Here is a 27,993-nt window from a genome sequence, read left to right on the forward strand (position 1 = left end):
AAAGCAGCAGGTCGCACAGTGGAGCATCGAGATACGGAGGAGCGCAGGTAGGCTGCTGGTGGTGCTTTTAACTTTTTGAAATGCTTTATGATAAAATTACATGGCAGTCTCACTGACCCATTCACTCTCGTGCCTGCATGAGTGAAAGAGAATCAGATAATATTGAAATATTACACCTTTGTATAATATTATATATTTTTATATGTATTTCATTTTGTGTCAATGCTGTGAAGTTATCTTTTTTGTGAATTCATATCTAAAAAGTTCATAGTTAACTGGTAGTTTTTAGAGTGCAGCAAATAAAGTTATATAGACAAAGTTATGCAACACAACTCCAGTTAATTACATGCTCATGGTTGGACGATAAGGAAGTTGTTGTGGTTATCAAAGTAAACCGCAGGTTGCAGGGTGTGTGCTCAGCTACATACGAAACTAATTTTTTTTCCACTAGGCTGCTTTTCTTTCCATGGTAGGAATAAACAAACCCAACCTGAAAAGCAAATACTGCTCTTGGAGAGTCATTTTAACTCCTTCTAGTCCAGAGTAGATGTCAGGGTGTGAGTGTTTGTGCTGTCGAAAAGAAAATGTGACTTTTCCTATATTCACGGGTGGTCAAACACGGAAAGGTAGAGTTATATAAAGGTTTATAAAAGAGACACAACAGAACCATAAAACCAGGGCTCTAGACTAACTTTTTGCCACGGTTGCACTGGTGCGCCTAATTTTTTTTCTTAAGCGTACCAGCACAAAAGTTAGGCGCATCGCTTAACACCGCAGTTTTACATGTGCACTTTTTGGGGGGGAAAATTACAGACAATATTCATTTGTAAATGATTAACTAACAATCTTGTGCTTGTGCTTTAAGTGCTTTGGCACTCTATGCCAATATTGTAGACAATGTTAAACTTAATCATCATCTCGGCCCCCTCTGACGACCTGTTTGCTGCTGCCTGCCGCTGAAGGCAGTGGGGAGAGAGGACACTTGAGCAGTGCCTTTATCACGACATATAACATGTTTTCTGGATAAACTGTGCTTTTTCAGCGTTCAAAGATTGATGGCACCGTGTCAGAGCTGGCTATGAATTTCAGGCTGATCAGGCCTTAACTTAACGAAAAAGTTATCAATAGTTCTTTTCATCTTTTCTCATTACCCACAGCTACATCCACTTCCACTGGGTATCATCACTGATTTCTACAATCCATTCGATTCCGATTCAATTTAGCCTCAGACATTCAGAAATATTATAATTCTGATCATTTATCAGTACTGACATTTGTGAGACTTCATCAGAATTGTGAACATCACAGCAGATGCCTTTGTGTGAAAGTAACTGAGAATAAAACACAGAAAAACATGAAGGAGATTTTCCTGGTCTGGCGTTTTATAGCAGATAACCTTAAAAATATTCTGCAATATTCTGCAATTTTGCATCATTTTAAAAGTTTAAATCTCTTCAGTATTGAACAGCAGAAATTAGGCTTTCTTGCCTGAGGTCATTTAAGTGAAAAAAAGAAAAAGAAAAGAAAAATACAGCGGCCGACAGCGCTGTACATGAGTTGTGCGTAATAAGCAAATGAATAATGCAGAAAACAGAGATTTGAGATGGGGAAACTGTTCTTGAAGTACACAGAGAGAGAGCTGTGCATGAAGTGTGATTTTTATCGTGGTGGAAGCAAAACAGAATTCATGACGATATTTATCAAATGTGAAGCGTAGTTTGCTGCTTCTTTTGCTGCTGGTTCAGTGAATTTTGGTTGGAGAGACACAAAACCTGCAGCTCAGAATCAGCGCAAAAAAGACGTAAACTGCGCGGAATCATCAGAATCAGTGAGCTGTCAGCTTTCAGTCCCGACGGCGTGTCTGTGTACTTGCCGTCGGGTGAGAAAGCCGAGATAGAGAAAGCTGATTCTGATGTGTTGGGTCCGCTCTGTGTTTACGTCTTTGTGTGGAATCTGTTTACCTGCTCTCATTTGCTGTTTGGTGGTTGTTGAAATAGTTTTGTGAGCTTTAACCTGAGATTATGGCGTTTCTGGCAAAATACATTGATATTTAAAAGTCGATTCAGGATTTAATGAATCGATATCGCTTTATTCAAGCTACTTACATCTCTCTATCTGCCTGCACTTTCAAACGTACACACGGACTACATGAATATGAAAAGTTTTTTGTTACTCGAACAGTTGGTCGCACCAGTGCGACCTAAGATTTTTTTTAGTCGCACCATCGGTCGCACTCTAGAGCCCTGCATAAAACAAATGTTTTATTCCTATACCATCAATAAAACTAATTACTAATTACATTTATGTAGATCCCTGTGTTATGTACACGACCCATTTCTTTCTACATTTTTTGTTTTATTAAACATTATGTACAGTATAACCACATATACAGATACATTTTTTTTCTTCAACATCAAGTTATTCAGGATTAGAAACCACACTTGACTGTTACACACGAAGTGCTCTATATTACTGTTGTCGCACTGTATAAGGGTCCTAGATTTGAATTCAGGCTAGGGACAGTGTGGAGTTTGCATGTTCAACCTGTGCCTGCGTGGGTATTTCCTCCCATAGTCCATAGACAAGTTAGGTCAAGTGTGTTGCACATTATTCAGTCTTAAGACACCTCTAAGCCCAGGTCACTCTTAAAAAAAGTAACTTTGATCTCACTAAAATGCTGACCTGTCAAAATGTAATCTTACTGAGATGGACTCTCCGTTTAACTTCCTGATGTCATTTGGCTAGAGAAATAAATAAATATCTTGTTTGTCTCATGTGGATATGTATTTCTGATATAAGGACATCAGTGTTAATAACTATGACAGCATTGCACTGAAGGTAAACAGTATATAACCTGAAACCCTTATTAAACCATTCAACTACTGTACCAGTAATATCACCTTCTGCGTTTGGTTCCTAATTTTAAGAAAAGCACAATACTTCAAATAATTTGGAACAACACTTACTTTTCTGAAAGTTCTAAACACTGGTAGTATCCGGTCTATGCCATGACTACTATGGTCACAAAAAAAATAAATAAATAAAATAATGAAGCTCTCAATTTAAGTTTTATTGATAACCTGGCTATTGAAATGAAAAGAAACAGTATTAAGCAAGCAGATGAAAGAGAAACTGCTTACCAAAGGATGTGGTTATCTGCTTATTATTTCTTCACTCACAAATATGTTGACAATATTCTGTTGCAGACACCCAACTTATCCAACATGAACGTTCAGGTTTGCCACTGCGGTTGGACAAAACGTACAACTTACCACGGCTTGAGAGTTCACCAGGGAAAGATGGGATGCACGCCAAAGGGAATGAGGATCCCTCAAAGTGAACAATTCAGGTTCTCTCATAAACCGAGCTACAATGAACCTCAAATCAAAATAAAAGAGCCTTTTGTGGATGACTTAGAGAGTTCTGGTGAGTGCACTGATTGTACAGTGTTTGTGCTGATGTTGGGGCAGGAAAAATATCCTCACTAAAACATATGTTGTCATCCCAGTTTACAGTGACAGTTGATGTATTTCAGCATTTTATGTTTTTTAGCAGTATAGCGACCCCAACATCTCACTTAAACCATTTATAACTGATAGCAGGCACAGAATAGTGAATCGTGACTGTCTTCTTTCTCTACAGTCTTTGAGACTCCACAGCGCTCTCGTCTAACTACTGAAATTGAAGATTCCAGAGCTCGTCCAGTTCTGCAATCTTCTATTGGTGGACAGCAGGTACTGCATATTTCTTAAGGACGACCATTCAGATGCCTGTAAAATGGACTTGTACAGAAGTATACATTGTCAAGCCAAAATTAAGCTCCTGCCAAAAAGCACAATGTGGCCAAAGGCATCATTTTGCTCATTTGCTAAGAATTTAACAGGCCTTCTGTCTGCACTGTTCGACAGATTCATTGCTGACATCAAAGTAAAACTATATAAACATTAGTGTCATTCTTCCTCTGAAGGTAAAGAGTATGTAACCTGAAACCCTTATTAAACCACGAAACTACTGTACCAGTAGTATTCCTTTCTGAGTTTGGTTCCTAATTTTAAGAAAAGCACGATACTTCAAATAATTTGGAACAGCACTTACTTTTCTGAAAGGTTTACACACTGCTAGTATGCGGTCTATACCACGACTACTATGGCCACTACATTTTTGTTTTTTTAAATTAGATGAAAGAGAAACAGCTTACCAGAGGATGTGGAGGTGTGGTGAAATTTAGGGAAAGATAGACATACAGTTAAGGATGTTAAAGTAAATTAGACATCTTTAAGTCACACACTGCTCATTTTTGCTTAAGTGACAAATATGTTGACAATATTCTGTTGCAGACACCCAACTTATCCAACATGAATTTTCAGGTTTGTCACTGCGGTTGGACCAAATATACAACTTACCACGGCTTGAGAGTTCACCAGGGAAAGATGGGATGCACGCCAAAGGGAATGAGGATCCCTCAAAGCGAACAATTCAGGTTCTCTCATAAACCGAGCTACAATGAACCTCAAATCAAAATAAAAGAGCCTTTTGAGGATGACTTCAAGAGTTCTGGTGAGTGCACCGATTGTACAGTGTTTGTGCTGATGTAGGACCAGGAAAAATATCCTCACCAAAACTTCTCTTATCATCCCAGTTTATAGTGACAATTGATGTATTTCAGCATTTTCTGTATTTTAGTAGTATAGTGACTCCAACATCACACTTAAAACGTTTATTGTCAGGGCTAGCGGGTCGGACTCAGGAGCAGGCAGCAGGTCACGTTCACAGTTCTTAACTTTATTGAACACCAAGTGCTATTTACAAAGTGAGGGATTTTGGGATGGGCTCCACGGGTTGATGGGGAAAGGGACAGGTGCTCCACACTCGCAGGGTCTCAGCCGCTCCTCACGCTCTCGCTCTCAGCTCACACTCATGCTCAATCTTCCAAACAGCGGGGAACAGGAAAGGTCCAGGGATCTGAAGACAGGAAGGGAAGCAATTAACAAGGTACACGATATCAGATACAAATCTATAAGCCGGGATTCTCACTAACGTGGTAATTCAAAATTCCAGCAACGAGAGGCTCTGAGCCTCTGCCTTTAGTAGTGTCCAGAAGCAGTGATGAGCAACAGGTCAGTAATTAGCGGCAGGTGTGTATGAAAAGGCAGGAGCCCGAGGTGAGCTCCCCCCTGGCCGAGTGATGCAGGAGCAGGAGGGAGGGGAAAAGAGATCAAAACAAAAACAAGTACACATGTAGCCTTGCAGGGCTAGCCGGGCAGACACAGGGACCATGACATTTATAACTGATAGCAGGCACGGAACAGTGAGCAATGACTGTCTTCTTTCTCTATAGCCTTTGAGACTCCACAGCGCTCTCATCAAACTACTGAACTTGAAGATTCCAGAGCTCGTCGAGTTCTGGACTTTTCTGTTGGTGGACAGCAGGTACTACATATTTCTTAAGGACGACCATTCAGATGCATGTAAAATGGACTTGTACAGAAGTATACATTGTCAAGCCAAAATAAGCTCCTGCCAAAGAGCACAATGTGGCCAAAGGCATCATTTTGCTCATTTGCTAAGAATTTAACATGTCTTTTGCCTCCATTGTTCAACAGATTCATTGTTGACTTCAAAGTAAAACTATATAAACATTAGTGTCATTCTTCCTCCGAAGTAAAGAGTATGTAACCTGAAACCCTTTTTAAACCATGAAACTACTGTACCAGTAGTATTCCTTTCTGAGTTTAGTTCATAATGTAAAGAAAAGCACGATACTTCCAACTATTTTGGAAGAACACATACTTTTCTGAAAGTTTTAAACACTGCAAGTATGTGATCTATACCATGACTTTTGGTCACAAAAAATAAATCAAAATGATAAAGCTGTCAATTTAAATTGTATTGACTTCCTGGCTATTAAAAAGAAAAGAAACAGTAATAAGTAAACAGATGAAAGACAAACTGGTTACCAGAGGAGTGCAGAGGTGTGGGGAAATTTAGGTAAAGATAGACATACAGTTAAGGATGTTGTTAAAATAAATTCGACATAAACCACATCATTAAGTCACACAATGCTTATTTTTTCTTCACTGACAAATATGTTGACAATATTCTGTTGCAGACACCCAACTTATCCAACATGAACGTTCAAGTTTGCCACTGCGGTTGGACCAAATATACAACTTACCACGGCTTGAGAGTTCACCAGGGAAAGATGGGTTGCACGCCAAAGGGAATGAGGATCCCTCAAAGTGAACAATCCAGGTTTTCACATAAACCAAGCCACAATGAACCTCAAATCAAAATAAAAGAGCCTTTTGTGGATGACTTCGAGAGTTCCGGTGAGTGCACAGATTGTACAGTGTTTGTGATGATGTAGGACGAGAACAAAATATCCTCACTCAAACTTGGCTTCTGTTGTCATTCCAGCTTACAATGACAGTTAATGTATTTCAGCATTTTATGTAATTTAGTAGTATAGTGACCCCAACACTTAAAATGTTTATAACTGATAACAGGCACGGAACAGTGAATCGTGACTGTCTTCTTTCTCTACAGTCTTTGAGACTCCACAGCGCTCTTATCAAACTACTGTGACCTGGTTTGAAGATTCCAGAGCTCGTCAAGTTCTGGACTTTTCTATTGGTGGACAGCAGGTACTACATATTTCTTAAGGATGACCATTCAGATGCATGTAAAATGGACTTATACTTAAGTATACATTATCAAGCCTAAATGAAGATCCTGTCAAAGAGCACTAGGTAGCCAAAGGCATCATTTTGCTCATTTGGTAAGAATTCAACAGGCCTCTTGGCTGCATTGTTCAACAGATTCATCAAAGTGACATCAAACTGAAACTATATAAACATTATTGTCTTTCTTCCTCCGAAGGTAAAGAGAATGTAGTCAGCTCCATTTGTTTGTTTGTTTGTCTGTCTGTTTCTTAGCAACATGTTAGCTTTCAAAATATCGTTTTCAAATTTTATGGGATGGTAGATAGCAATAACAGCTCAAGCAGATTTAATTTTGGTAAAAAGAACTCCACTACAATATATTAGGCCATGGAGGACATGAGCACCTTGGTTGACTAAGCATTTTACCTTGACCTTCTTTGTTTGAGCTTAAGGTCAAGTTTGACCCTTGCGCTCATTTGATCTTGTTGCATCTTATAGGTGGCACAGTTCTTGGAGATTCCTAGGACCACAGTTCAGCCATCAATAATCAGTCTTAAAGAGAAAGAAAAGGAGAAAGCCTGGGAGAAAGAGAAGAAGGCCAAAAAACTACAAAAGGTACGGCAATTTCAATACAGGTACTACACTAACAGTTAGTGTTACTAGTCACTAGTAACACCTACTGTTACTAGTGACTAGTAACAGAGTAATTACAACTGCAATTTCTCATACTACACCCAAAGAAATGCTGAAAATGCTTCAAAAGGCAACAACAACAGACACACTGTATCTTGTGAAGTAAAGCCTTGGGGATACCTACCGGCTACAGCTCTGTGTTTGCACAAGGCTCAATCAAAGCCACCACACCCCTAACTTTAGGCCTTTATTAATGTCCAGATAGATGTGTTATATAGCCAATTTGTTGACAGTAAAACTGTTATGAAAGTGGGAACTATTGTAGTTTTGTACTGGCCCGGTTCTAGACAGGCAAATATGAGGGGGCAGACAGAAATGTAAAGAGGCCACATGATGTCAATGGAAGCAGGAAAGGGGTGGGGGTTGGATGTTCTGGATAACTGTTTTTGTCATGTAACTGGATTGCACTTTGTTGGGCCTCTAACCTAAGCCCTGACCAACTTGGGTATCCTACCTGAAGGCTAAGCTTCTTCCAGTCTAGCTCTTAGGGTCACTGAGACACGCAAACCCCCTGACCATGTTAACTGAAAAATAAAACAACAAAAAATAAAATTAAATATTCCTCATCTGATTATGACAATTAAAAATATGACATTTACCTTAATCGAATGGCCTATAATTCAGTTAAAAGGGATAGATGTTACAGTCCCTGATAATGCATTGCTTTAGATGGAGAGACTCTTGAGGAATGGCTGTTATGAGGAAAAGCAGCCCAGAAACTTTGCCAGCAGCACACATCGTTGTATGCCTCAACTTTCGGTCTTTTACCCAGGCTAATCTGACATTTTCCTTCCTTGGTTAGGTTTAGGGATTAGAGATCGATCTAGATTATCATTTTTTATTTGGGACACATCATCAGTAGTGGAGCTTGGATTCATCAGGTGTTTCGGCCATTATCACTAGACACCCTCATCGAAGGAGGCCCTGCCAGGGGTGATCAGGCCCTGGAGTGTGTCGCTGGTTTATGTTAAATTGTTATTTCTCTTCTTCTTTCTTCTGTTTAGTTTCTTACAGTTTTCTATCTATTCACTGCAACTGAGAAATAATACTTTCCTCTTTAGCATTTATGGAGCCTCACTTCTTCAAAGGGACAAGAAAAGGTGATAGAGAGAAGTAAGACAAAAGGGACAAGATAGGAGAGAGCAGAGAGGAGAGGGGGGCGTCTGATCTGGCTTCCCACACCTCCCCACCGGATCGGGCTGTACGCTGTACCTTCCCACTGCCTCCCAGAAAAGGGAAGAAGAGCAGAGGGGAGAAGAGTGGAATATTTCTTTTCTCTCATGGTTAGCTGACTGCCTTAGCTCCCCAAGTAATGTCAGCCGTTTTTAACCACAGCCAGTAACTGGTCCTCTCAGCAGTGTTAGCTAGTTCTCTTATAGCCTGCCGTTGTGCCTGTCCTCTGATCCCAGTCTCTCTAAGCAGTTTTGCTGTTTTACTGGCAACAAAGCCCCTGCACCCCACTTCCACTGGGCGCACCTTGATCTTCCAGCCTCTGTCCTCTGCCTCAGCTGCCAAGTTGGCATACCGCAGCTTGTAACGCTCAAATGCTTCCTCAATTGCTTCCTCCCATGGTACCATCAGCTCAATGACGTACGCAAGTTTTCGGGAGTTAGACCAAAGGACGAGGTCTGGTCGCAGAGTAGTTGTTATGATCTCTGTGGGAAAAATTAGCCTCTGATCCAAGTCCACTTGCATCTGCCAATCCCTGGCAACCTTCAGTGGGCCCAGGTCTGGGTTTGAGGGGTTTGTCCTCAGCTTGTCTCCTTCCCGGACAAACGTTCATGAAAACTGATGCTTCTCTTGGTTTGTGAAAGGTTGAGCGTTAATGGATTTTCTTTTGCACTCAACTTTCTCGGCTAGACACCTGAGAACCTGGTTGTGTCTCCATGTGTATCTGCCCTGAGTAAGGCTAGTCCTACAACCAACCAAAATGTGCTTAAGTGTAGCTGGGACTGTACACAGGGGCAGGATGGGTCCTTTCCAAACCACAGCTGCAGATTTATTGGGGAAGGAAGCACATCATATGTCGCTCGGATGATGAAACTTAGTATATTAGACTCCATGCCCCAGATTTCACTCCATGAGAGTTTCCTCTTTTCCACACTCTCCCAATTCATCCAGTGACCCTGCTTGGCCAGTGCCACGGCTCTGGCATGTCTGGCTGTTTCCTCCTGTCGTCGCACCTCCTCCACTACCATTTTCCGACGTTCGGTTACAGATGCCTGTTACCACATAAATATATTCGAACCCAACAATAGTACTTCTCACTACTGCCAATTTTAACAAAACTAAAAAGGGTAGGCCAAGTTATAAAAATCAATTCACCAGGTCTTGAAAAATAAAACTGAAAAACAGAAATAAAGAATAAAATAAAATTTCCATCAAGGTCTTTACAACCATCAACATAATATCTATCTTAATTGAATTGCCTAACTCAAATAAATTTGCAAAATTAAGTAAGAATAAAATAAGACCTCTCAATATAGCCAACACTTACAAAATTATAAAGGGCTGGTATAGTAATGTAGAACACAACAGATTTTGTCTTGTTTTAAGCTTATTTGTTTTGCAAGGAACTTAACTCTGTTTGCAACTGAACAGCTCCACTCTCCTTTCTCCTCAATCCACTCTACAACAACAGTCTCCTGTTGCCCTTTGCAAAAACTCTTACAGATTCATCCGTATCCAAGTTATTTGTTATGGACTTTCTTTTATGTAACAAAAGTGAATGAGGTTTACTAAAATCACTGTGATTACATCAGTATATGTACGAGGAAACTGTTTGGGACGGGGCTTTGTGTCACGTCTGACAGACACAGGTCCTCCAGTCGGCTCTGTGCAGCAGACAGGCTCACAGAGAGAAACACTTCTCTCATAGATTGAAACTGTGAGAAGAACAATGGTCTAGTCCCCCATTGACTGTAGATGTATTTTTTAGTTGTTAATTATCTCATGAATCACATTTATTCCAAGTTCACCAACAGGTCATCGTGAAAACGAATTAAAATAAAGTCAATTATATTTAGAAACATCAGCGTATCTTGAACATAAAAAGATAATGCTATTTTCGCTTGTCTCACATATTTAGTGAAATTAAATAACTTAAACCATCATGTGACATGGTTTGCAATAACACTGTTGTCAAAATAAACCCATCCATCCATTCGCTTCCGCTTATCCTTTTCAGGGTTGCGGGGGGCGCTGGAGCCTATCCCAGCTGTCATAGGGCAAGAGGCGGGGTACACCCTGGACAGGTCGCCAGTCTGTCGCAGGGCCAACACACAGGGACAGACAATCATTCACACTCACATTCACTCGCACATTCACACCTAGTGACAATTTCGATTATCCAATTAACCTATCCCCTCAAACTGCATGTCTTTGGACGGTGGGAGGAAGCCGGAGTGCCCGGAGAGAACCCACGCAAACACGGGGAGAACATGCAAACTCCACACAGAAAGACCCCGGCCTGATGGTGGAATTGAACTCAGGACCTTCTTGATGTGCGGCAACAGTGCTAACCACCGTGCCACCGTGCTGCCCTGCTCAAAATAAACCCAGCAAATAAAAGTGTAGAAACAAAAATACCTATTTATCGTGGTGTAATGGAAACTCAAATTGATAGAGAGACACCTTAAACACACCTCACTGCCCCCTGTAGCCAAACAGGAGAAAGTACAGCTTTGTCCCAATTCAGGGGATGCATCCTTCGAAGACTGAGAGGCCGGAAGTATGAAACTGTGAAATGGGACGGTCTAGCCTTCAGATTTGCATCACCAGCTGTCTCGGTGGCGTTAAATAAACTCTTCCGTCTGCTCCTCGCTCCCTAAAATATAACAGGACATTTGAGTAAATTCTCTACCATCTCACACTTCTGTTTAACCAGTTTTCTGTTTGACATTTATTCAGCTGTTTGAAAACTATAACCTTCATCTCAGCCAAACTGATTTACTCAGGAACAAATAAAACACTGAAAAAAAGCCAAACAATAACATTTTTAAGTTATCTAAGTGACTTATAGATCATGTTTAACCTGAGTAGCGAAAGACTGCAGGGGTTTGAAATCAATGTGCCGGGAGTTTGGTGTTCTCGCTGACTCTGGTGAGCCTCGATCTCCCGGTTAGATATCGAGCTGGTGGGTAACAGTCATCTCAGAAAATGTCAGAGCACTTTTGCAAATATGTGATGTCTTGATAAATCAAGCAGATATTTGAAGTTTACACAGCTACATTCTCGCCTGAAAATATCTTAAAAGTATATTTTGTGATCCCGGTAAGAGTACTAAGAGTAATATTACAACTAACTAGCTGCCGCCATTGTTGGAAACTGGAATTGGCTGGGCCGCGCTATGAATTCTGGGATAGGTTGGGCCACGAAGGATACACCCGACCCATCCTTCAAATCAGGGGATTTGAAGGACACATTTGTCGCCCACATTTGGAGCAGCCTTTGAATTGGGACAGCCTTCATCGCCTGCCTGTGGCTTAATTGGCCTTCAAATGCAGCCTCTGAAAGATGTAGTTCCTGACCTGGGGCACAGCTTATGTTCTTCGCAGCTGCACTTCATCTAAAAAAGGTAGGTTAACAAATTGGATTTAACTTAACTTTGAGTGCTCAGAGTAGAAAAGCGCTATATAAGAACCATTCCATTTACCATTCACAATACTTTGACATGGGTCCTTTATAAACTTCAGTCCAGCTTGAAATCGGTGACAAGATGCAGCAAAACTCGCAGTGCACCTGTGTTTTACTTGCTTTGTGTCACTAAAAAAACAGTCTGTGCTGAGCATTGCTTCTGCTCCTCCAAGTTTAAAAAAAGTCCCACAGTTAACAGAAAATTACAAAAAATTTTCTAACAATAATGAAGAACATTAAAATAATTCACTGTCAGTTTGTCATAATCCCGCTGTGTGCAGGCAGGAATTGGACCCAAATGCAAATTCACGGGAAACACGACCATGACACAGTTACAGTCACTATGATTTTGACGACAGAGATTAGCTGCTTAATTTTGCTCTGCCCTGCCCATTGAGAAACCTGACACCGGGTAATTTGCATATTAACAGTGATTGGATGTTTAGCTGGGGGTAGGGTGAGGGGGGCTTCTCTGCCTAGTGCTGTGTGAGCCCGCGCTATAAACAGAGCACGGAGGGAAAGAACGAAGGACATGTGACACCTGTCATCTCATTTGTGCCTTTTCCAGCATATTTTTCAGTGACTGTAGTAAATCTTGTCCATATTCAGTTTGTGGGTAATCTAGTATTTTCTTTGTCAACTTCTAAAACTTTGACTTTAAGGGGGCAGGATGTCTGTTTAAGGGGGTGTTGCGACCTCTTACACCAGCGCAGTGGAGCCAGACTCAAGTGGCCACTAGAGGAACTGCTGTTTATGAGAATTTTCCAGCCCAATATTAATCAGTTCTCCAGGTTGATTAATAATTGGATCACTGTACAGTTACTACAATAACTGTATTAAAATTGCAGTACCTTTTGTAGTTTTTTTGGCCTTCTTTTCTTTTACCCAGGCTTTCTCCTTTTCTTTCTTTCTTTTTAAGACCGATTGCTGCTTGCTGAGCTGTTGTCCTAGGAATCTCCAAGAACTGTGCCACCTATAAGTTACAATAAGAGCAACAGAGTGCAAGGGTCAACCTTGACCTTGCTGTTGCTGTTGTTACTTTGAACTTTGTGAAATGCGTCATAACAAAATAACCTGACAGTCTTACTGACCCACTTACTCTCGTACCTGAATGAAAGAGTTGTTTGTTAAAGAATCAGATAATATTAAAATATTGTCCCTTTGTATTATTTATATGGATTATATGGATTTTATATCGATTTAATTTTGTTAAGATGCTGTGTGAAGTCATCTTGTGTGTGAATTACAATCTAAAAAGTTCATAGTTAACTCATAGTTTGTAGACTGAAGCACACAATGTTATATAGACACAAACTTATGCAACACAACCACAGTTCATGCTCATGGTTTGAAGATAAGGACCTCCACCTGGCTGTGCTGGAGGTTTCTTCCTGTTAAAAGGAAGTTTTTCCTTCCCACTTTGGCCAAAGTGCTTGCTCATAAGGGGTCATATGATTGTTGTTTTTTTGTTTTTTTCTATTTTAGGCTATTTTAGCATCTACCTTAAAATATAAAGTGTACTGGGGCAACTGTTGTTGTGATATATGAAAAAAAATAGAATATTATGTTAAAGTACAAATCCAAATCCAATTATGATAGGCTATAGTTTTCTACTACCCCAAGTTGATGGGGACCATAATAAAGCCCCACGTGGCTGTTGGACACACATCGCTGTATATCACTGTTGCCTCACAGAAAGACGTCCATGGTTCCAATCCAGTCTTCAGGAATTTATGTTTGGAGTTTCCCTGTTCTCCTTGTGCCTGCGTGGGTTCCCCTCACAGTCCTTAGACAAAATATTGTCTCTGAATCATTCGTAAGTGTGAAAGTCTGTTTGTCTGCAGTTTAACTAATTGGTGTGTGTTACCTGGCTTCATGGATAGATAGTGTTGGGTGTCATCCGCATAGCAGTGAAAATGTATACTATGTCTTCTGATGATACTGCCTACGGGAAGCATGTATAATGTAAATAGAACTGGTCCTAGCACTGAACCCTGTGGAACTCCATAATTGACCTTAGTGTGTGAAGAAGACTCTCCATTTACATACACAAATTGGAGTCTATTAGATAGATATGATATAAACCACTGCAGCGCAGTACCTGTAATACCTACAGCGTCCTCTAATCGCGCTAATAGAATATTATGGTCAGCAGTATCGAACGCAGCACTAAGGTCTAGCAGGACAAGCACAGAGATGAGTCCACTGTCAGAGGCCATAAGAAGATCATTTGTGACCTTCACTAAAGCTGTTTCTGTGCTGTGCTGAGCTCTGAAACCTGACTGAAACTCTTCAAATAAGCCATTCCTCTGCAGATGATCTGTTAGCTGTTTGACAACTACTCTTTCAAGGATTTTTGATATGAAAGGAAGGTTGGAGATTGGCCTATAATTAGCTAAGACTGCTGGCTCTAGAGATGGATTTTTGAGTAAAGGTTTAACTACAGCCACCTTGAAGGCCTGTGGTACATAGCCGATTATTAGAGATAAGTTGATCATATTTAAGATTGAAGCATTAATTAATGGCAGGACTTCTTTGAGCAGTTTTGTAGGAATGGGGTCTAAAAGACACGTTGATGGTTTGGAGGAATTAATTATTGAAGTTAACTCAGAAAGATCAATTCGAGAAAAAAAGTCTAACTTAACATCAATGGTACTGGAAGTAGCTGTAGATAATATTACATCTGTGAGATGATTATGGGTAATTTTTTTCTCTAATGGTTAAAGTTTTATTTGTGAAGAAGTTCATGAAGTCATTACTAGTTAACGTTAAAGGAATCGTTGTCTCAACAGTGCTCTGACTTTTTGTCAACCTGGCTACAGTGCTTAAGAGAAACCTAGGGTTGTTCTTATTTTCTTCAATCAGTGATGAATAGTAAGATGTTCTGGCTTTGCGGAGGGCTTTCTTATAAAGAAACAAACTATTTCTCCAGGCTAAATGATGATCCTCTAAATTTGTGACACGCCATTTCCTCTCCAGCTTACGAGTTGTCTGCTTTAGACTACGTGTTTGAGAATTATACCACGGAGTCAGGTACTTCTGATTTGAGGCCTTATTTTTCCCTGGAGCTACAGTATCCAGAGTCATATGCAGCGAGGAGGCAAAATTATTAACAAGAATATTGACCTCTGGCTTAGACAGCCAGCAATTTAAGAAGAACAGGTCACTCCTGGTCTGATTGGGGAGGGGACCAGAGAAAACTACAGAGTCTGACATTGTTTTGGCAAAGTTACACGCCGATTCAATATTGGTTTTAGTGACTGTTACGGGTTCGAAATTGAGGACGAGAGTAAAACAATGATGGTCCAGAAGAGGTCAATCAAACAATTGATTTTAATGAATACACGCAGCGTGGAGAGGTGCAAACTGCAGAACAGTTGTACATCTCTGCCCAAAATACACTCTAGATTGCTTTTATAACATCAGGGTATTGTAACACCCCTTCTTGCGTTTACAAGCACATAATTTGCATGTACAGAACATTCATGTATTTTAAGAATTAAATGCAACATAGAGGTTCCTCCTTGTGGCATACTCTTCCGAATATGGTGATGACCTAAGGCCTTTGAGGTCACCCTGGACTGGACATCCTTCCGTCACCTGTAACTAAGCAAACTCAAATACCACAAGAAGCTGAATACATTCAGGCCTTTGCTCAGCTACTATTTTACTGTAACAATATACTCAGCATATGAGTTATGATACATATATATTTAACTCAATCATTTTAAAGTAGTTATAACTGCACCTGTAATAAACATGTTAATATTTGATTAGGATAACCCCTATAATATAAATTATAACATAATGCCAGCAACTTCAATAAATGCTTGGATGAAATGATAATTAATGCAATGACAAAGATGATGGTTATATAAAATGACCTCTGATTGGCGTAACCGGGTGTCATTACTGCCAATGTGAATTATAATTTTACTGAATTTATGTTTACCCTTAGCCAGCAGTTTTAAATGTCCCTCAATGTCGCCTGCTCTGGCCCCTGGAAGACAATTGACTATGGTTGCCAGTGTCTCTAGCTTCACGTCTCAGAACAAAATCGTCAATTACCAGAGTTTGATCCCTGGCGGGTGTGTCGCCAAGTAGGTAAAACTGGTTAGACACATAAACAGGTTGGTGGTGTACCTGGGGCTTCCATTTAGGAACACCTAAGCTACCTTCGGGTTTACCGGCTACCGGGGCATGGCTAGCTACAAGTGTATCAAGGGTGCAAAGCCGACTCTCCAATTCAGTGATCCTGGTCTCCAGAGCTGCAAATAGGCTTTCATTCATTCATTCATCCATTAAACTTTATTGATCCCAAAGGTTGACCCCGAAGGAAATTATGGGTTAAGGCCGCCGGCATTCCAGCACCATCTTACCCTTCCAACCATACATACATTACACACGCATCACATGGGGAAGACAGAGGTAGAACAATGGAAAATCCACAACATGAAGAAAGACGAAAAGAAAAAAGACCTCCAACCAGACTGACCTCTAGAAGGGAGATCAGTTTGAGAACAGAAAAAAACACTTCAGCACATACCACATGAGTCACATCTCACAACATAGAAGACATAAGTGCTTCGATGTGAAGGAGCAGCAGCTCTACTCTGAGCCCCTCCCGGATGGCCGAACGTCTCACCCTATCTCTAAGGGAGAGGCCAGCCACCCTTTGGAGGAAGCCCTGGAGGGAAGGTCCAGGTCAGGCACCTGGACCTTCCCTCCTTCTTCAGCTTGGTGGCCCCCCTCACCTCTGGTGTCCACCATTAGGTTCGGGGGTTACCACCTTGCGACCGGAGCTCAGTACAGCGGCTTCGGCAATGGAGGTGTTGAACATGCTCCATTCGGACTCAATGTCCTCAGTCTCCCTGAATGCTGTTGAAGCCGGAGGTTTGCATTGAAGATCTCGCGGACCGGGGCCTCTGCTAGGCGTTCCCAGCACACCCTCACTATACGTTTAGGCATGCCAGGTCTGTCCGGCATCCTCCCCCACTACCTGATCCAACTCACCACCAGGTGGGGATCAGTTGACAGCTCAGCCCCCCTCTTTACCCGAGTGTCCAGAAAATATGGTCTTAGGTCTGGTGATAAGATTACAAAATCTACCATCAACCTGCAGGCTAGAGCGTCCTGGTGCCACGTGCACTTATGGACACTGTAATGTTTGAACATGGTGTTCATTCTGGCCAAACTGTAGTTTGCACAGAAGTCCAACAACAAGACATACCTCAGGTTCAGATCCGCTAGGCCGTTCCTCCCAGTCACGCCCCTGGAGGTCTTGCTGTCATTGCCTACATGAGCATTGAAGTCTCCCAGTAGGACAACAGAGTCTGCAGATGGCAGCACCCTCCAGTACCCCACCCGGTTTAGTTAATTGCTAAACTAAAATACACAAAAACACCCTTAAAAAATCCCCTGAGTATCCCAAAACTCAAAACCCTGTGACCATGAAAGAAGAAGAAACATTTTAAAATCACTCAATTTATTCTCACTGTTACTCGTTAATAGAAAACAAACAATAACCCAATTGTTTGGAAAGAATAGCATTAATATCAGTTATTAAAGCGAACTAGTGATAAACCACCCTCACTGATAACTCACATGTTAGTCATGCACATTTTCTAAACAGTGCATGTCTTTTTAACAGTTAAACTCCCACTGGCTTCCCTGTTGTTTACACCCTTGTCTGTATCCAACAGATACTCAACTCTTCCAAAATGAGCCTTCAGGTTTGCCACTGTGGCTGGTCCAATATAACAAGTTACCATGGCCTCAAATTTCACCAGGGAAAGATGGGATGTACACCAAAGGGAATGAGGATCCCTGAACGTGCACAATTCAGTTACATTCCTACAGTGACCATCCTAAATCCTCCGGTCAACTTCACAGACCTGTTTGTGGATATTTTCAAGAGTTCTGTGAAGTCTGGTGAGTGTGCTAATTGTACTGCTGCCCCTAGTTACACTTTGTGCAGCTGCCGAGGCTGGGGATAAATTTGTCACTTTGACAGTCAGTTACAATGACAGTTAATGCATGATAATGTTTTGTTTAAAAAAAAAAAATTAGCAGTATATTTACAAACGTGGAACTGCATATACCCTGGCTATGTTTTACTATTTTGAAACTTTCTTAATCAATGTTTGACCAGAGTAACAATGTGAGAATACAGTTTTTACTAAAAAAAACTGTATTCTCACATTTTAAGGAATACTTTGCTAAAAATAAACAAAGAATATGCAGGAAGAGAAATTAATCATTCCTTAATATGTCACACGAACACAACAGATTCTTCTTCAAACACAAGCTACTACAGCTGGCCCAGAATCACAGCTGATCAGGATCTCGGAGATTTCCAGGGAGGGATGAGATCTACACAAATTCAACTGGAGGAGAACAAAGAGCAACTCTGGAGAAATCATCAAGAAGAATCTTATCAAAAGTACAGCAGACCAACTTTCAATCCTTCAGTCAAGGAGGAGGTATGGCTTTTTCACCGAAATATGAGATATTACACTATATCAGCATCGAACTGTATAATCACATCTATTCTCTCCAGCAGAATAGGCTTCTGCCATCAAGCTTCGTCCCCCAAATTGATTCTCCAGCCAGACAAGCCTCCACAGAAGAGATAATTAAATCATGTATGCATTTTAATTTAGTTAGTTCATTATGACACTGCATTGAAATGACACTCCAAAAAATTAAGGTGACTTAATTTAACCATTAATCCTCTTTTATTACAGTGGTTGAAACTCAGCAACAGTCTGTGCCAACAGGATCAAACATGGGCGCATATCAGGGGCTTGATTTTGCCTCTGGTGCACAGGTACACATTTTTTTTTCAAACACATCAAAGAAGTGTTAGGATAACTTGTCAAGTGACACCCACTGAATCTCCACTTCTACTTTCCTTTTACAGTCTGTGTTCATGTCTGTGCCACAGACCTTCAGCAACCACAGTGATCATACAGACAACACAATCACAGTGATGGAGACAGACACATCATGCTGTGAACAGCAGGTACTGCAGATTTCTTAAGTAAAGCCATTCAGATGCATATAAAACAGCGATATTAGTATACATTTGAAACACTTTTGCTTAGAGTTAAACTGTATAAAGATTAATTTCATTACTTAATGCTTTCATATTTTAGGTGGTACAAATCTTGGAGTTTCCTGGGAAAGCAGCCCAGCACGCAGCAATCTGCCCCAAAGAAAAAGAAAAGGAGATAGACAAACTGAAAGAGAAGAAGACTAAAAAACTACAAAAGGTAATGCAGTTTTAATATTTTTTAAAATAGTTTTAAGGGGTTCTGAGTAACAGTTTAATAATTAGTAGAATTTTCACTCACTAAAACTGAAGAAATACCAAAATGCTCTAAAATGTGCCAACAGCCAACAGCAAAAACACTGCTTTGAGGCCCATTTAAGATACTCATAGTAGTGAAAGTAAACTCTCACAGACTGTTACAGGAAACTGCTGCATGTGTTTGCACACCTTTCAGTTAAAGCCACCACACGACTTTAAACCTCACTAGTATCCTCATAGACAGATTATATTACAAATTCACTGACAGTACATTGTTATGAAGTTTACAACTTCATAACAATTTACCTTAGAGACCTAAACAGTTTTTTTCTTTTGCACCAGATTATAAACATGTTTTTTTTTTTTCAAACAAATTAATTTATTTTTTATGCTGTTTCCTGGGCATTTTTACATTTGAGTCTAGGGGATTGATTTAGTATTGGAGGCAGGCTCAAGTGGCCACTCGAGGAATTGCTGCTTGTAGCAATTCATTTTCCAGCCCTGGGATGTTAATTAACTCTTGACTGTTTATCTACAAGTGCTGTGAAAAAGCATTTGCTGCTTCAAATTTCTTTGCATACTAGAAATTTTGGCTAGCTTTAAAACAGTTGCTTCAAAGACCTAATAACTTTTTTCTCTAAATAAATAAAATCATCATTTAAAAACATCATTTTATATTCACTTGGGTTATCGTTGTCTAGTATTAAAATTTTGTTTGATGATCTGAAACATGTAAGTGTATAATATGTGCCAATTTAAAAAAAAAAGAAGAAATCTGAAAGGGGCAAATACTTTTTCACAGCACTGTAGCTTCCCCATGAGGGTTTAGCAGTTTTAACTTCCAGTGACATTTCTCAGAAGTTAAATGCAATGCCAACTTAACATAACTTTTAGTACTTTTAATACAAGCTCAAAGTGGAACTTGTTTCAGTACTTTTGTTTTCCTACAAACAAATGATCTTCTTATGGTCTCTGACAGTGGACTCATCTCCGTGCTTGTTCTGACTTGCAGTGTTTGATACTGTTGTACATAACATTTTATTAGCGTGATTAGAGTATGCTGCGGGTATTAAAGGTATTGTGCTGCAGTGGTGTGAATCATATCCTCAGGGTTCCATGCTAAGATCTTTAGGCAGTATCATTAGAATGCATAGCATACATTTTCACTGCTATGTAGATGACATCTAACTTTATCAATCCATGAAGCCAGATAACACACACCATTTAATTAAACTGCAGGAAGGTCTCTAAAATTAGAAATATCCTGTCTCAGAATGATGCTGAAAAACTAGTTCCTGCATTTGTTACTTCCAGGCTAGACTACTGTAATTCATTATTATCAGGATGTCCTAAAAACTCCCTGAAAAGCCTTCAGTTAATCGAAAATGCTGCAGCAAGAGTCCTGACAGGGACTAGAAAGAGAGAGCATATTTCTCCTATATTGACTTCCTGTTAAATCCAGAATTGCTGGGGGATTCCCATGATGCACTGAGTGTTTCTTCTTCAGTCAGCTTTTTCACTCACCATGTGTTAAAAGACCTCTCTGCATTTAATTATTTGTTGTTATTGTTCGCTGGCTCTCTTTCACAGCATGTCTTTGCCTACGTTCACACTGCAGGTCTTAATGCTCAATTCCGATTTTTTGATCAAATCCGATTTTTTTTGTCTGCTTGTTCACACTACAAATAAAATGTGACAGCAAACGCGCTCTAGTGTGAACCCTCAAAGCGGCCCGCATGCACAAAAGAAGACATCACACACAACGCGCTCTGTTTAGACCCAGACCAAACAGTATTGTTTGACTGATGTCCCTTAATATAAAGAGTTGTTTCAGACTTTACGTTTCCCAATTTTGCTTTAAGTTATAAAGTTATTTTGTTATTTACATATGGCCTAATAATTATCCTTATTGCTGTTTTAGAGAGGAGCGGTGCTTCAAAGGATAGTTGCAGATTTCTGTCAGAATCTGCAGATTATACAGTATAAATAAAATGTTCACGTTTCTCCAACGTTGTCTTCCCAACAGTTTCACTAACATCTACACTGGATGGCCAGGAAGCGTTCACGATGTCTTCTCCGGCGCTGATAATTGGCGTCTGTCTTGTGTCAGTGACGTAAAAGACGGATTTATTGCGACATGAACATTCCAACAGCAGTCGCTTTCTAAAACATCAGATATGTATCGGATTCAGTACCACATACGAAAGTGACCTAGGTCGGATTTGAAAATATCGGATTTGTGCTGTTCAAACTGTCATACCATGATCGGATATGGGTCACATAGGGTCAAAAAGTCGGATTTGATGCACTTTCGCCTGGAGTGTGAATGTAGCCTTAGTCTTTGTCCACTCACCCCCAACCGGTCATGACAGATGGCTGACCCTCCTTAAGCCTGCTTCTGGTGGAGGTTTCTTCCTGTTAAAAGGGAGTTTGTCCTTCCCACTGTTGCCAAAGCGCTTGCTCATAAGGGGCCATCTGTTTATGGGGCTTTTCTCTGTTTTCTTTGTATTATTGAAAGGTCTTTACCTTACAATAAATAGTGTCTTGAGGCACTATTGTGCCTGTGATTTGGTGATTTGTGATTTGGTGCTATATAAAAAAATGTTTAGACTTCAAAAGTGGCTGATGTGACTGCTATCAAATTTACTTTGAACTCTTCGTCCTCTTTCAAGGCGAAACAGGAAAAGATGAAATCTGACTTGCAGCAGAAAATTCACATCAGAGAGCTCAAGATGGCTGAAGTCAGATCATCGGAAATAGACTGCAAGGTGAGGATGTTTATTTATTTTTCATTTGTTTGGTTTCTTGCTTTGATGTTACTTTAACACATCCACTCTCTTTCAGGGTACTCTGGATGCTGAATGGTTGGAAGTCAATAATTTCTTCTCTGAGGTGATTAGAGTTGTGGAGGATGCTCGAAAGAAAGCCCTTAAGCCTCTGGAGGAGAGGTTGGTACTGTTAGTTTATCAGTGGAGATCAGCTGAACATCACCAAAGGGCACTTTAGTGCTATTATAGATCTGTACATTTTATTCTCTCATATGCTGTTTAGGAGACAGAAAGTGAAAGAAGATGCTCAGGATATCATTCAGAAGCTGCAAAGAGAAATTGATGTGCTCAAAAACGCCATTGCTGAAGCACCCAAAAACCCAGACTTGGAGGTGAGCTTTGAGGACCTGAAGTCCATCTTCTGGTCTTTTTAACATCTCAGCAAAAAAGTGCTCAAAAGAGGAAACATTGCATTTCTGCCAATTCTGTTTCATTAAACTCATTAAATTTAATCTTGTCATACGCTGATGTTTACCATGTGCACACACAGGTTTCCCCACTAACAGGCCTGAATGAATCTACTGACTGGAAAAATGTACAAGTTGACACTTCACTCTCCTTTGGCACACTGAGAACTACGACTTCAGCCATGATGAAGCAAATTCACGAGGAAATGGAAAAACTCTCATCCATCGGTGAGTCCATCATTTTGTTATACTTATATTAAAATCTGTGTTTTCTGATTTATTGCCACTTACTAAAATGTTTGTTTCCACAGAACTCAGGAGGATTACTAAATTTGCAGGTGTGTATTTCAAAATAAAAATCTTATTTAAATAGAAAAAAATGTGATTGTTCTGCATTTTGATGTGTAATACAGATACATACTGATGAGCAGCAGTAGGTTTTGTAATGGAAAATTAAGGCTTTAAAAGTTGTTACATTTTCAAAATAAAAACCCAAGCTTTATAGAAAATTAGCAGGATTCTTTAAACACTAAAATTCCAAAATAAAAGCCTCCAGGTATTTATTAGCTCTCATTATTTTCCAGAATTGAACTAGTCTTGCTAAGGTTTAGTTAGATGCAATCAAAATTAATATGTAGTTTTCCAAAATAAAATATAATTTTATAATGTACTCTTTAAAAGTTATTTGAAAAACAAATGGCAGAGATAAATTTAAGACTGTCTGTAACAATGATTTTCACTCATTATCTATCTGATGCTGATGATTGGTCATTAGGCAGTGAAACAAAGTTGTATGGCACAAGTCATATTTTTGTTATTTCAGGGTTTTTTTTTTCCCTTTTTAAACACAACCAGATAAAATTTCCCCTCCTCACCTGCACTGTGTTCAGCTTAGAGGAATTGTCTGGCCAATGTTAAAAAATGTTGTAATTGTGTCAAATTGCCTCACGTTAATTTGTCTACTTATATATTTCTAAAACTGCTCACTTAACTGCAATCATTTTCTTCCCGAAAAAAGGGTCTATGGAAAAATATGAATAATTATTTTTAAGGATATGAACACGTTTAGCTTGGGCACAGTTTATTATTATTATTATTCTCAAATTTTGTCACGTGAATGATTTGACACCTCTGGGAGAGCAGCTAACTCAACAAAATTAACACACTGTGATTCAGTACTGCAAGATTTCAGAAGTTATGTGAATTAAATATATGAAAATTAGCATAGTTATTACCCAAAAATATTAATATATTATTTTTTGAAATAGTGAGTTAGCTAACATATGTAAGGAGTGTTTACTTGTTATGGATATTTCTGCCAAGACCTCAAGGGGTCAGCATGGAGAACACAATGCCCTGATGCTCTTTTGTTAGCCTAGCTGCTTGTTGATAGTGTGAAACCTGTCTTTATTGCGGTTAATGTATCCTGCATGCTAATATCTCATCTTCTTAAGATTTCATATACAAATATTATTTCTTACTGGGGACAAACCTGTTCTTACTGATGTTTCCATAGCAATACTTGCCACCATGTTTGGGTTTAATCCAAAGCTTTGGCTGAAAAGTTTAATAAGAAAAGTAAATAAAGTAAGGGGAGCCTTCTATTGTAGTGTATCCATTACTCTTGTGATGCTTACACACTTCTACCCACCACACAGTTCTGTTTTTTAAATCACTTGTATTCTTTTGACTGCAGTGGATGTGAAGCTGGACCCGACTACCGCACACCAAAGCCTTGAAATTTATGGTAATGGGAAAAAAGTGAGAGATGGTGGAAAGATGTCGAAAGATCCTGATTCTTCGCAGAGGTTTGATGTTTCTGGAAGTATCCTGGGGCTCAACAGGCTGTCCTCTGGCAGGGCATACTGGGAGGTGGAGGTCAGGAACAAGACCGGGTGGGATCTGGGTGTGGCGAGATGTGATGCAAACCGCAAGGGGAAACTCTCAATCAATCCTGACAATGGTTACTGGGCTACTGTACATTATGAAGACCAGAAATATGCAGCTCTAACGACACCACCCATGAGCCTTTCGCTTAAAGGGAAACCACAGAAAGTCGGGGTGTTTGTAGATTATGAGGAAGGTCTTGTGTCCTTTTACGATGTGACGTCTCAGTCTCACATCTACTCATTTACTGAGTGTTCGTTTGGTGGGGAGATCCTCCCGTACTTCAGTCCACATCTGAAACAAAATGAGAAAAACAGCAATCCTTTGATTATCTCTGCTGTGCAAAAGCAGCAGTAATCACATGCACTGAATGTGGTAAGCAATATGTATGATTGGGTGTGCAGTAACAGTTTGCTTACCTGCCTATCAGGCATTTCATCAGTCAAATTTCAACATTTTTTATTGCTTTTTATTATAACATGCATTAATGAAGATTCTCTGACTGAGCCAACTCACCGAGTTTTATTTTTTATGTACTATATTTTCTAACTTTTAACATTTGAAAAGTAAAATATAAGTCATTCATACAGCAGTGGAAATGTATACATTTTACAGAAACAATATAAACAATGAAATAACTAAATATAAATTAGTAACAGGGAAAAAACAAGGCTGTGGGAACTGGGTCTGGGCGTGGTGAAACACCTTCTTTTGCAAAAGACAGATATCACAAAAACTCTTCTAAAGATAAAGTTGTTAAAACACTTTAGATACTATTCCTGTTTCTTTAAGAAAAAACATTAGGACACATTATGATCAAATGATGTTGCGTACTGATCACCAGTGGCTGGAGGTTGTGCATTTTTCAAAATCAGCTATTAGCCAATTATTTGGACCATTAAAATCATACACCTAGATAAAGGTAACATTAATAAGCAATTTGACATTAATCCCTGTGATGCAACAAGAACCTTGACTTTGTTGTAAGTTAACTTTGTGCGAATAGCCTTAAATTATGTGTCTTGACTGCTGTCCTAAGAGTTGCAAGACTGGAATACTTGAACTCTCTGTGTATCTGTGACATTTTTTGGCTGCTGATTCTTGTCTGCTGTGTACAGCGGAGTGTGGTAGTCCCCTCCACCTCTGTGCAGACACACACACACACACACACACACACTTCAACACTCCCTTCCTTCGGCTCTGACTATAAATGCTGTTTGTTATAATTGTATACCAAAGGATGGATTATGAGTTCTTCTTGTTGGTTGTGTTTTGCTCATTCTCCATCACTTACTGTATCAACAAACTATTTACTTCTCTTTGTAGCTCTGTTTTACAGATCCTTTTTGTAACTATTTCATTTTGTACTTTTGCTAATCAGGCTTCTTAAATTGTGGTCTTCAAGAGTCACTATATGCCATTTGATAGATGTGTGTAATATAATTTATTACATCAGATGGACAGAAATGAATAAAACTGTCATTTAGGAACTTTTCTTTGCATTTTTGTCATGATGTCACCACAAATAAGTTTGATAAGTAGATATTTTTTAAATCTAGTTTTTATAAACTTTCAGACTGTCATTTCTTATTTGTCCACTAGATACCATTAGTGAGTTTGATGTACACATTGTCCATCCATTGTTGTTTTGTGCTAACCCTAACCCTAGGAACAATCAGAAGCAACTTATCAGCTGACCTAAGAGTTCCATTTTAAGTATTTTTAGTCAAAAGGTCAGAGAGGTATGAGGGAGCTAATCCATTTAGAGTCTTAAAAACAAGCAATACAACCTTAAAATCAATTCTATAATGTACTGGAAGCCAGTGTGAACGAGCCAAGACTGGGGAAATATGGTCGTGTTTACATGTGCCTGTTAAGAGTCGTGCTGCAGCATTCTGAACAAGCTGAAGACGAGAGAGCAGAGCCTGGCTGATATCAAAATAAAGACTATTACAGTAGTCAAGCCTGGATGAAATAAATAGATAAATCACTTTCTTGAAGTCAGCAGATGACAACATGTTCTTAATTTTTGCAAGGGCTCTGAGCTGGAAGAAGCTGGCTTTTACAACAGGATTTATTTGTTTGTCAAATGAAAAACTGCCATCAAAGAACACTCCCAGATGTTTTGCAATGGGAGTTCTGGACTTTTCCAGAGGGCCCTACTTCAGCCAAAGTGCACAGAGAAACAGGCTCAAAGTGATCAAACACAGCTGAGGAATACGAGGGAACAGAAGGAACATAAGCTTCGTCCCCTGGTGAGCTCATCACTGGACCCACTTCAGTTTGCCTACCAACCTGGCATTGGAGTGGATGATGCTTCCTGCAGAAGTTCTCTGATGACTCCTCAATAGTCGGCCTCATCACTGACGTGGACGACAGGGAGTACAGAGAACTGACCCAAGACTTTGTGGACTGGTGCCAGTAGAACTACCTCCAGATCAACTCTGGAAAAACAAAGGAGCTGGTGGTAGACTTCCGCAGGCACAAACATCCTCCACTGCAAGCACTAAACATCCAAGGTATGGACATTGAGGCTGTGGACAGCTACAGGTACCTTGGTGTTTATCTGGTCAATAAACTGGACTGGACTCACAATTCAGATGCTCTCTACAGGAAAGGGCAGAGCAGGCTGTACCTGCTGCAGAGACTCAGGTCTTTTGGAGTGAAGGGTCCACTCCTGAAGACCTTCTATGACTCTGTGGTGGCCTCAGCCATGTTTTAACGTGTGGTCTGCTGGGGTGGCAGCAACTCGGCTGGGGAGAGGAAGAGACTGAACAGGCTGATCCAGAGGGCCAGCTCTGTTCTAGGATGCCCTCTGGACTCAGTGGAGGTGGTGAGTGACAGGAGAATGATGGCTAAGCTGTCATCTCCCACCCCATGCAGGAGACTCTGAGCAGCTCCTTCAGTAGCAGGCTGCGGCACCCACAATGTGGGACAGAGAAACCCTGCAGGTATTTCCTTTCTACTGCTGTCAGACTCTACAACAAAGACTTTGCAGATGACCAAACACACACATCCACACTTGTGCAATAACACAGTGTATTTTTTTTCTAACAATGTAGCATTTTATTCTATTGCATATAGCATGTGTGACAGCCAGTGGGCTGGCCTTGTTTTGTTGTTGCCTGTCTCTTTCAGGTATGTGGTAGGTGGAGCTGACCCAATTATAGATACAGCACACCTGAGAAGGCCAGTCCCAGTTATAAAGCTACCTTGACTGAACCTCTGCCCCCCTCTCTCTCTCTCTTCATCTGGGGCTCATTATGCTCCTTTGGTTATGTTCAGTTATGGCTGTTGCATCATTTACAGTTTCTTTATTTAATTAAAATATCTTACAGACTGTGTGTGGTCTCCCACTTGTCACATCCTTTGAGCCGGGTAACTCTGTAAAAAGTTTTCACAGGTAGCTGGAGAGACTGGTAAGTGTGGGGTGGGTGAAGGGTTGATAACAGAATTAATGGTGTTTAATAAGACACGGGACCTATAACAGTTATTTCTTAAATCCAGCTTCGCAGACAGAGTTACACCTATGCCAGTTTTTGAGAGCAGGGCTCAATGATGTAAATTAG

At 40.1% G+C, this 27,993-nt stretch overlaps 1 protein-coding gene across 1 annotated transcript; it reads left to right on the forward strand.

The window, feature by feature from the left end:
* LOC106098990 (uncharacterized) lies at nucleotides 1-26,731 on the forward strand. Its single transcript, XM_025906035.1, has 20 exons — nucleotides 1-47; nucleotides 3,207-3,426; nucleotides 3,643-3,734; nucleotides 4,338-4,557; nucleotides 5,339-5,430; nucleotides 6,110-6,329; nucleotides 6,547-6,644; nucleotides 7,161-7,277; nucleotides 17,693-17,921; nucleotides 18,279-18,472; nucleotides 18,550-18,634; nucleotides 18,737-18,819; nucleotides 18,937-19,014; nucleotides 19,148-19,264; nucleotides 21,975-22,070; nucleotides 22,147-22,250; nucleotides 22,354-22,462; nucleotides 22,621-22,765; nucleotides 22,849-22,875; nucleotides 24,234-26,731. Exons 2-20 carry the CDS (start codon nucleotides 3,225-3,227, stop codon nucleotides 24,779-24,781), a joined length of 2,856 nt encoding a protein of 951 aa, XP_025761820.1. The 5' UTR covers nucleotides 1-47; nucleotides 3,207-3,224; the 3' UTR covers nucleotides 24,782-26,731.
* The last annotated feature ends 1,262 nt before the right edge of the window (nucleotides 26,732-27,993 follow it).

This window comes from Oreochromis niloticus, linkage group LG3 (genome assembly GCF_001858045.2).
Source record: "Oreochromis niloticus isolate F11D_XX linkage group LG3, O_niloticus_UMD_NMBU, whole genome shotgun sequence".
Taxonomy (NCBI): Eukaryota; Metazoa; Chordata; class Actinopteri; order Cichliformes; family Cichlidae; genus Oreochromis; species Oreochromis niloticus.

What these genes read in the sequence shown, in the direction of transcription:
- LOC106098990 (XM_025906035.1), top strand. Translation starts at nt 3,225, where the DNA reads ATGAACGTTCAGGTTTGCCACTGCGGTTGGACAAAACGTACAACTTAC. An exon ending in GGATGACTTAGAGAGTTCTG is followed by an intron (nt 3,427 to 3,642) that starts GTGAGTGCACTG and finishes CTTTCTCTACAG; the next exon opens with TCTTTGAGACTCCACAGCGC. An exon ending in CTTAAGCCTCTGGAGGAGAG is followed by an intron (nt 22,251 to 22,353) that starts GTTGGTACTGTT and finishes TATGCTGTTTAG; the next exon opens with GAGACAGAAAGTGAAAGAAG.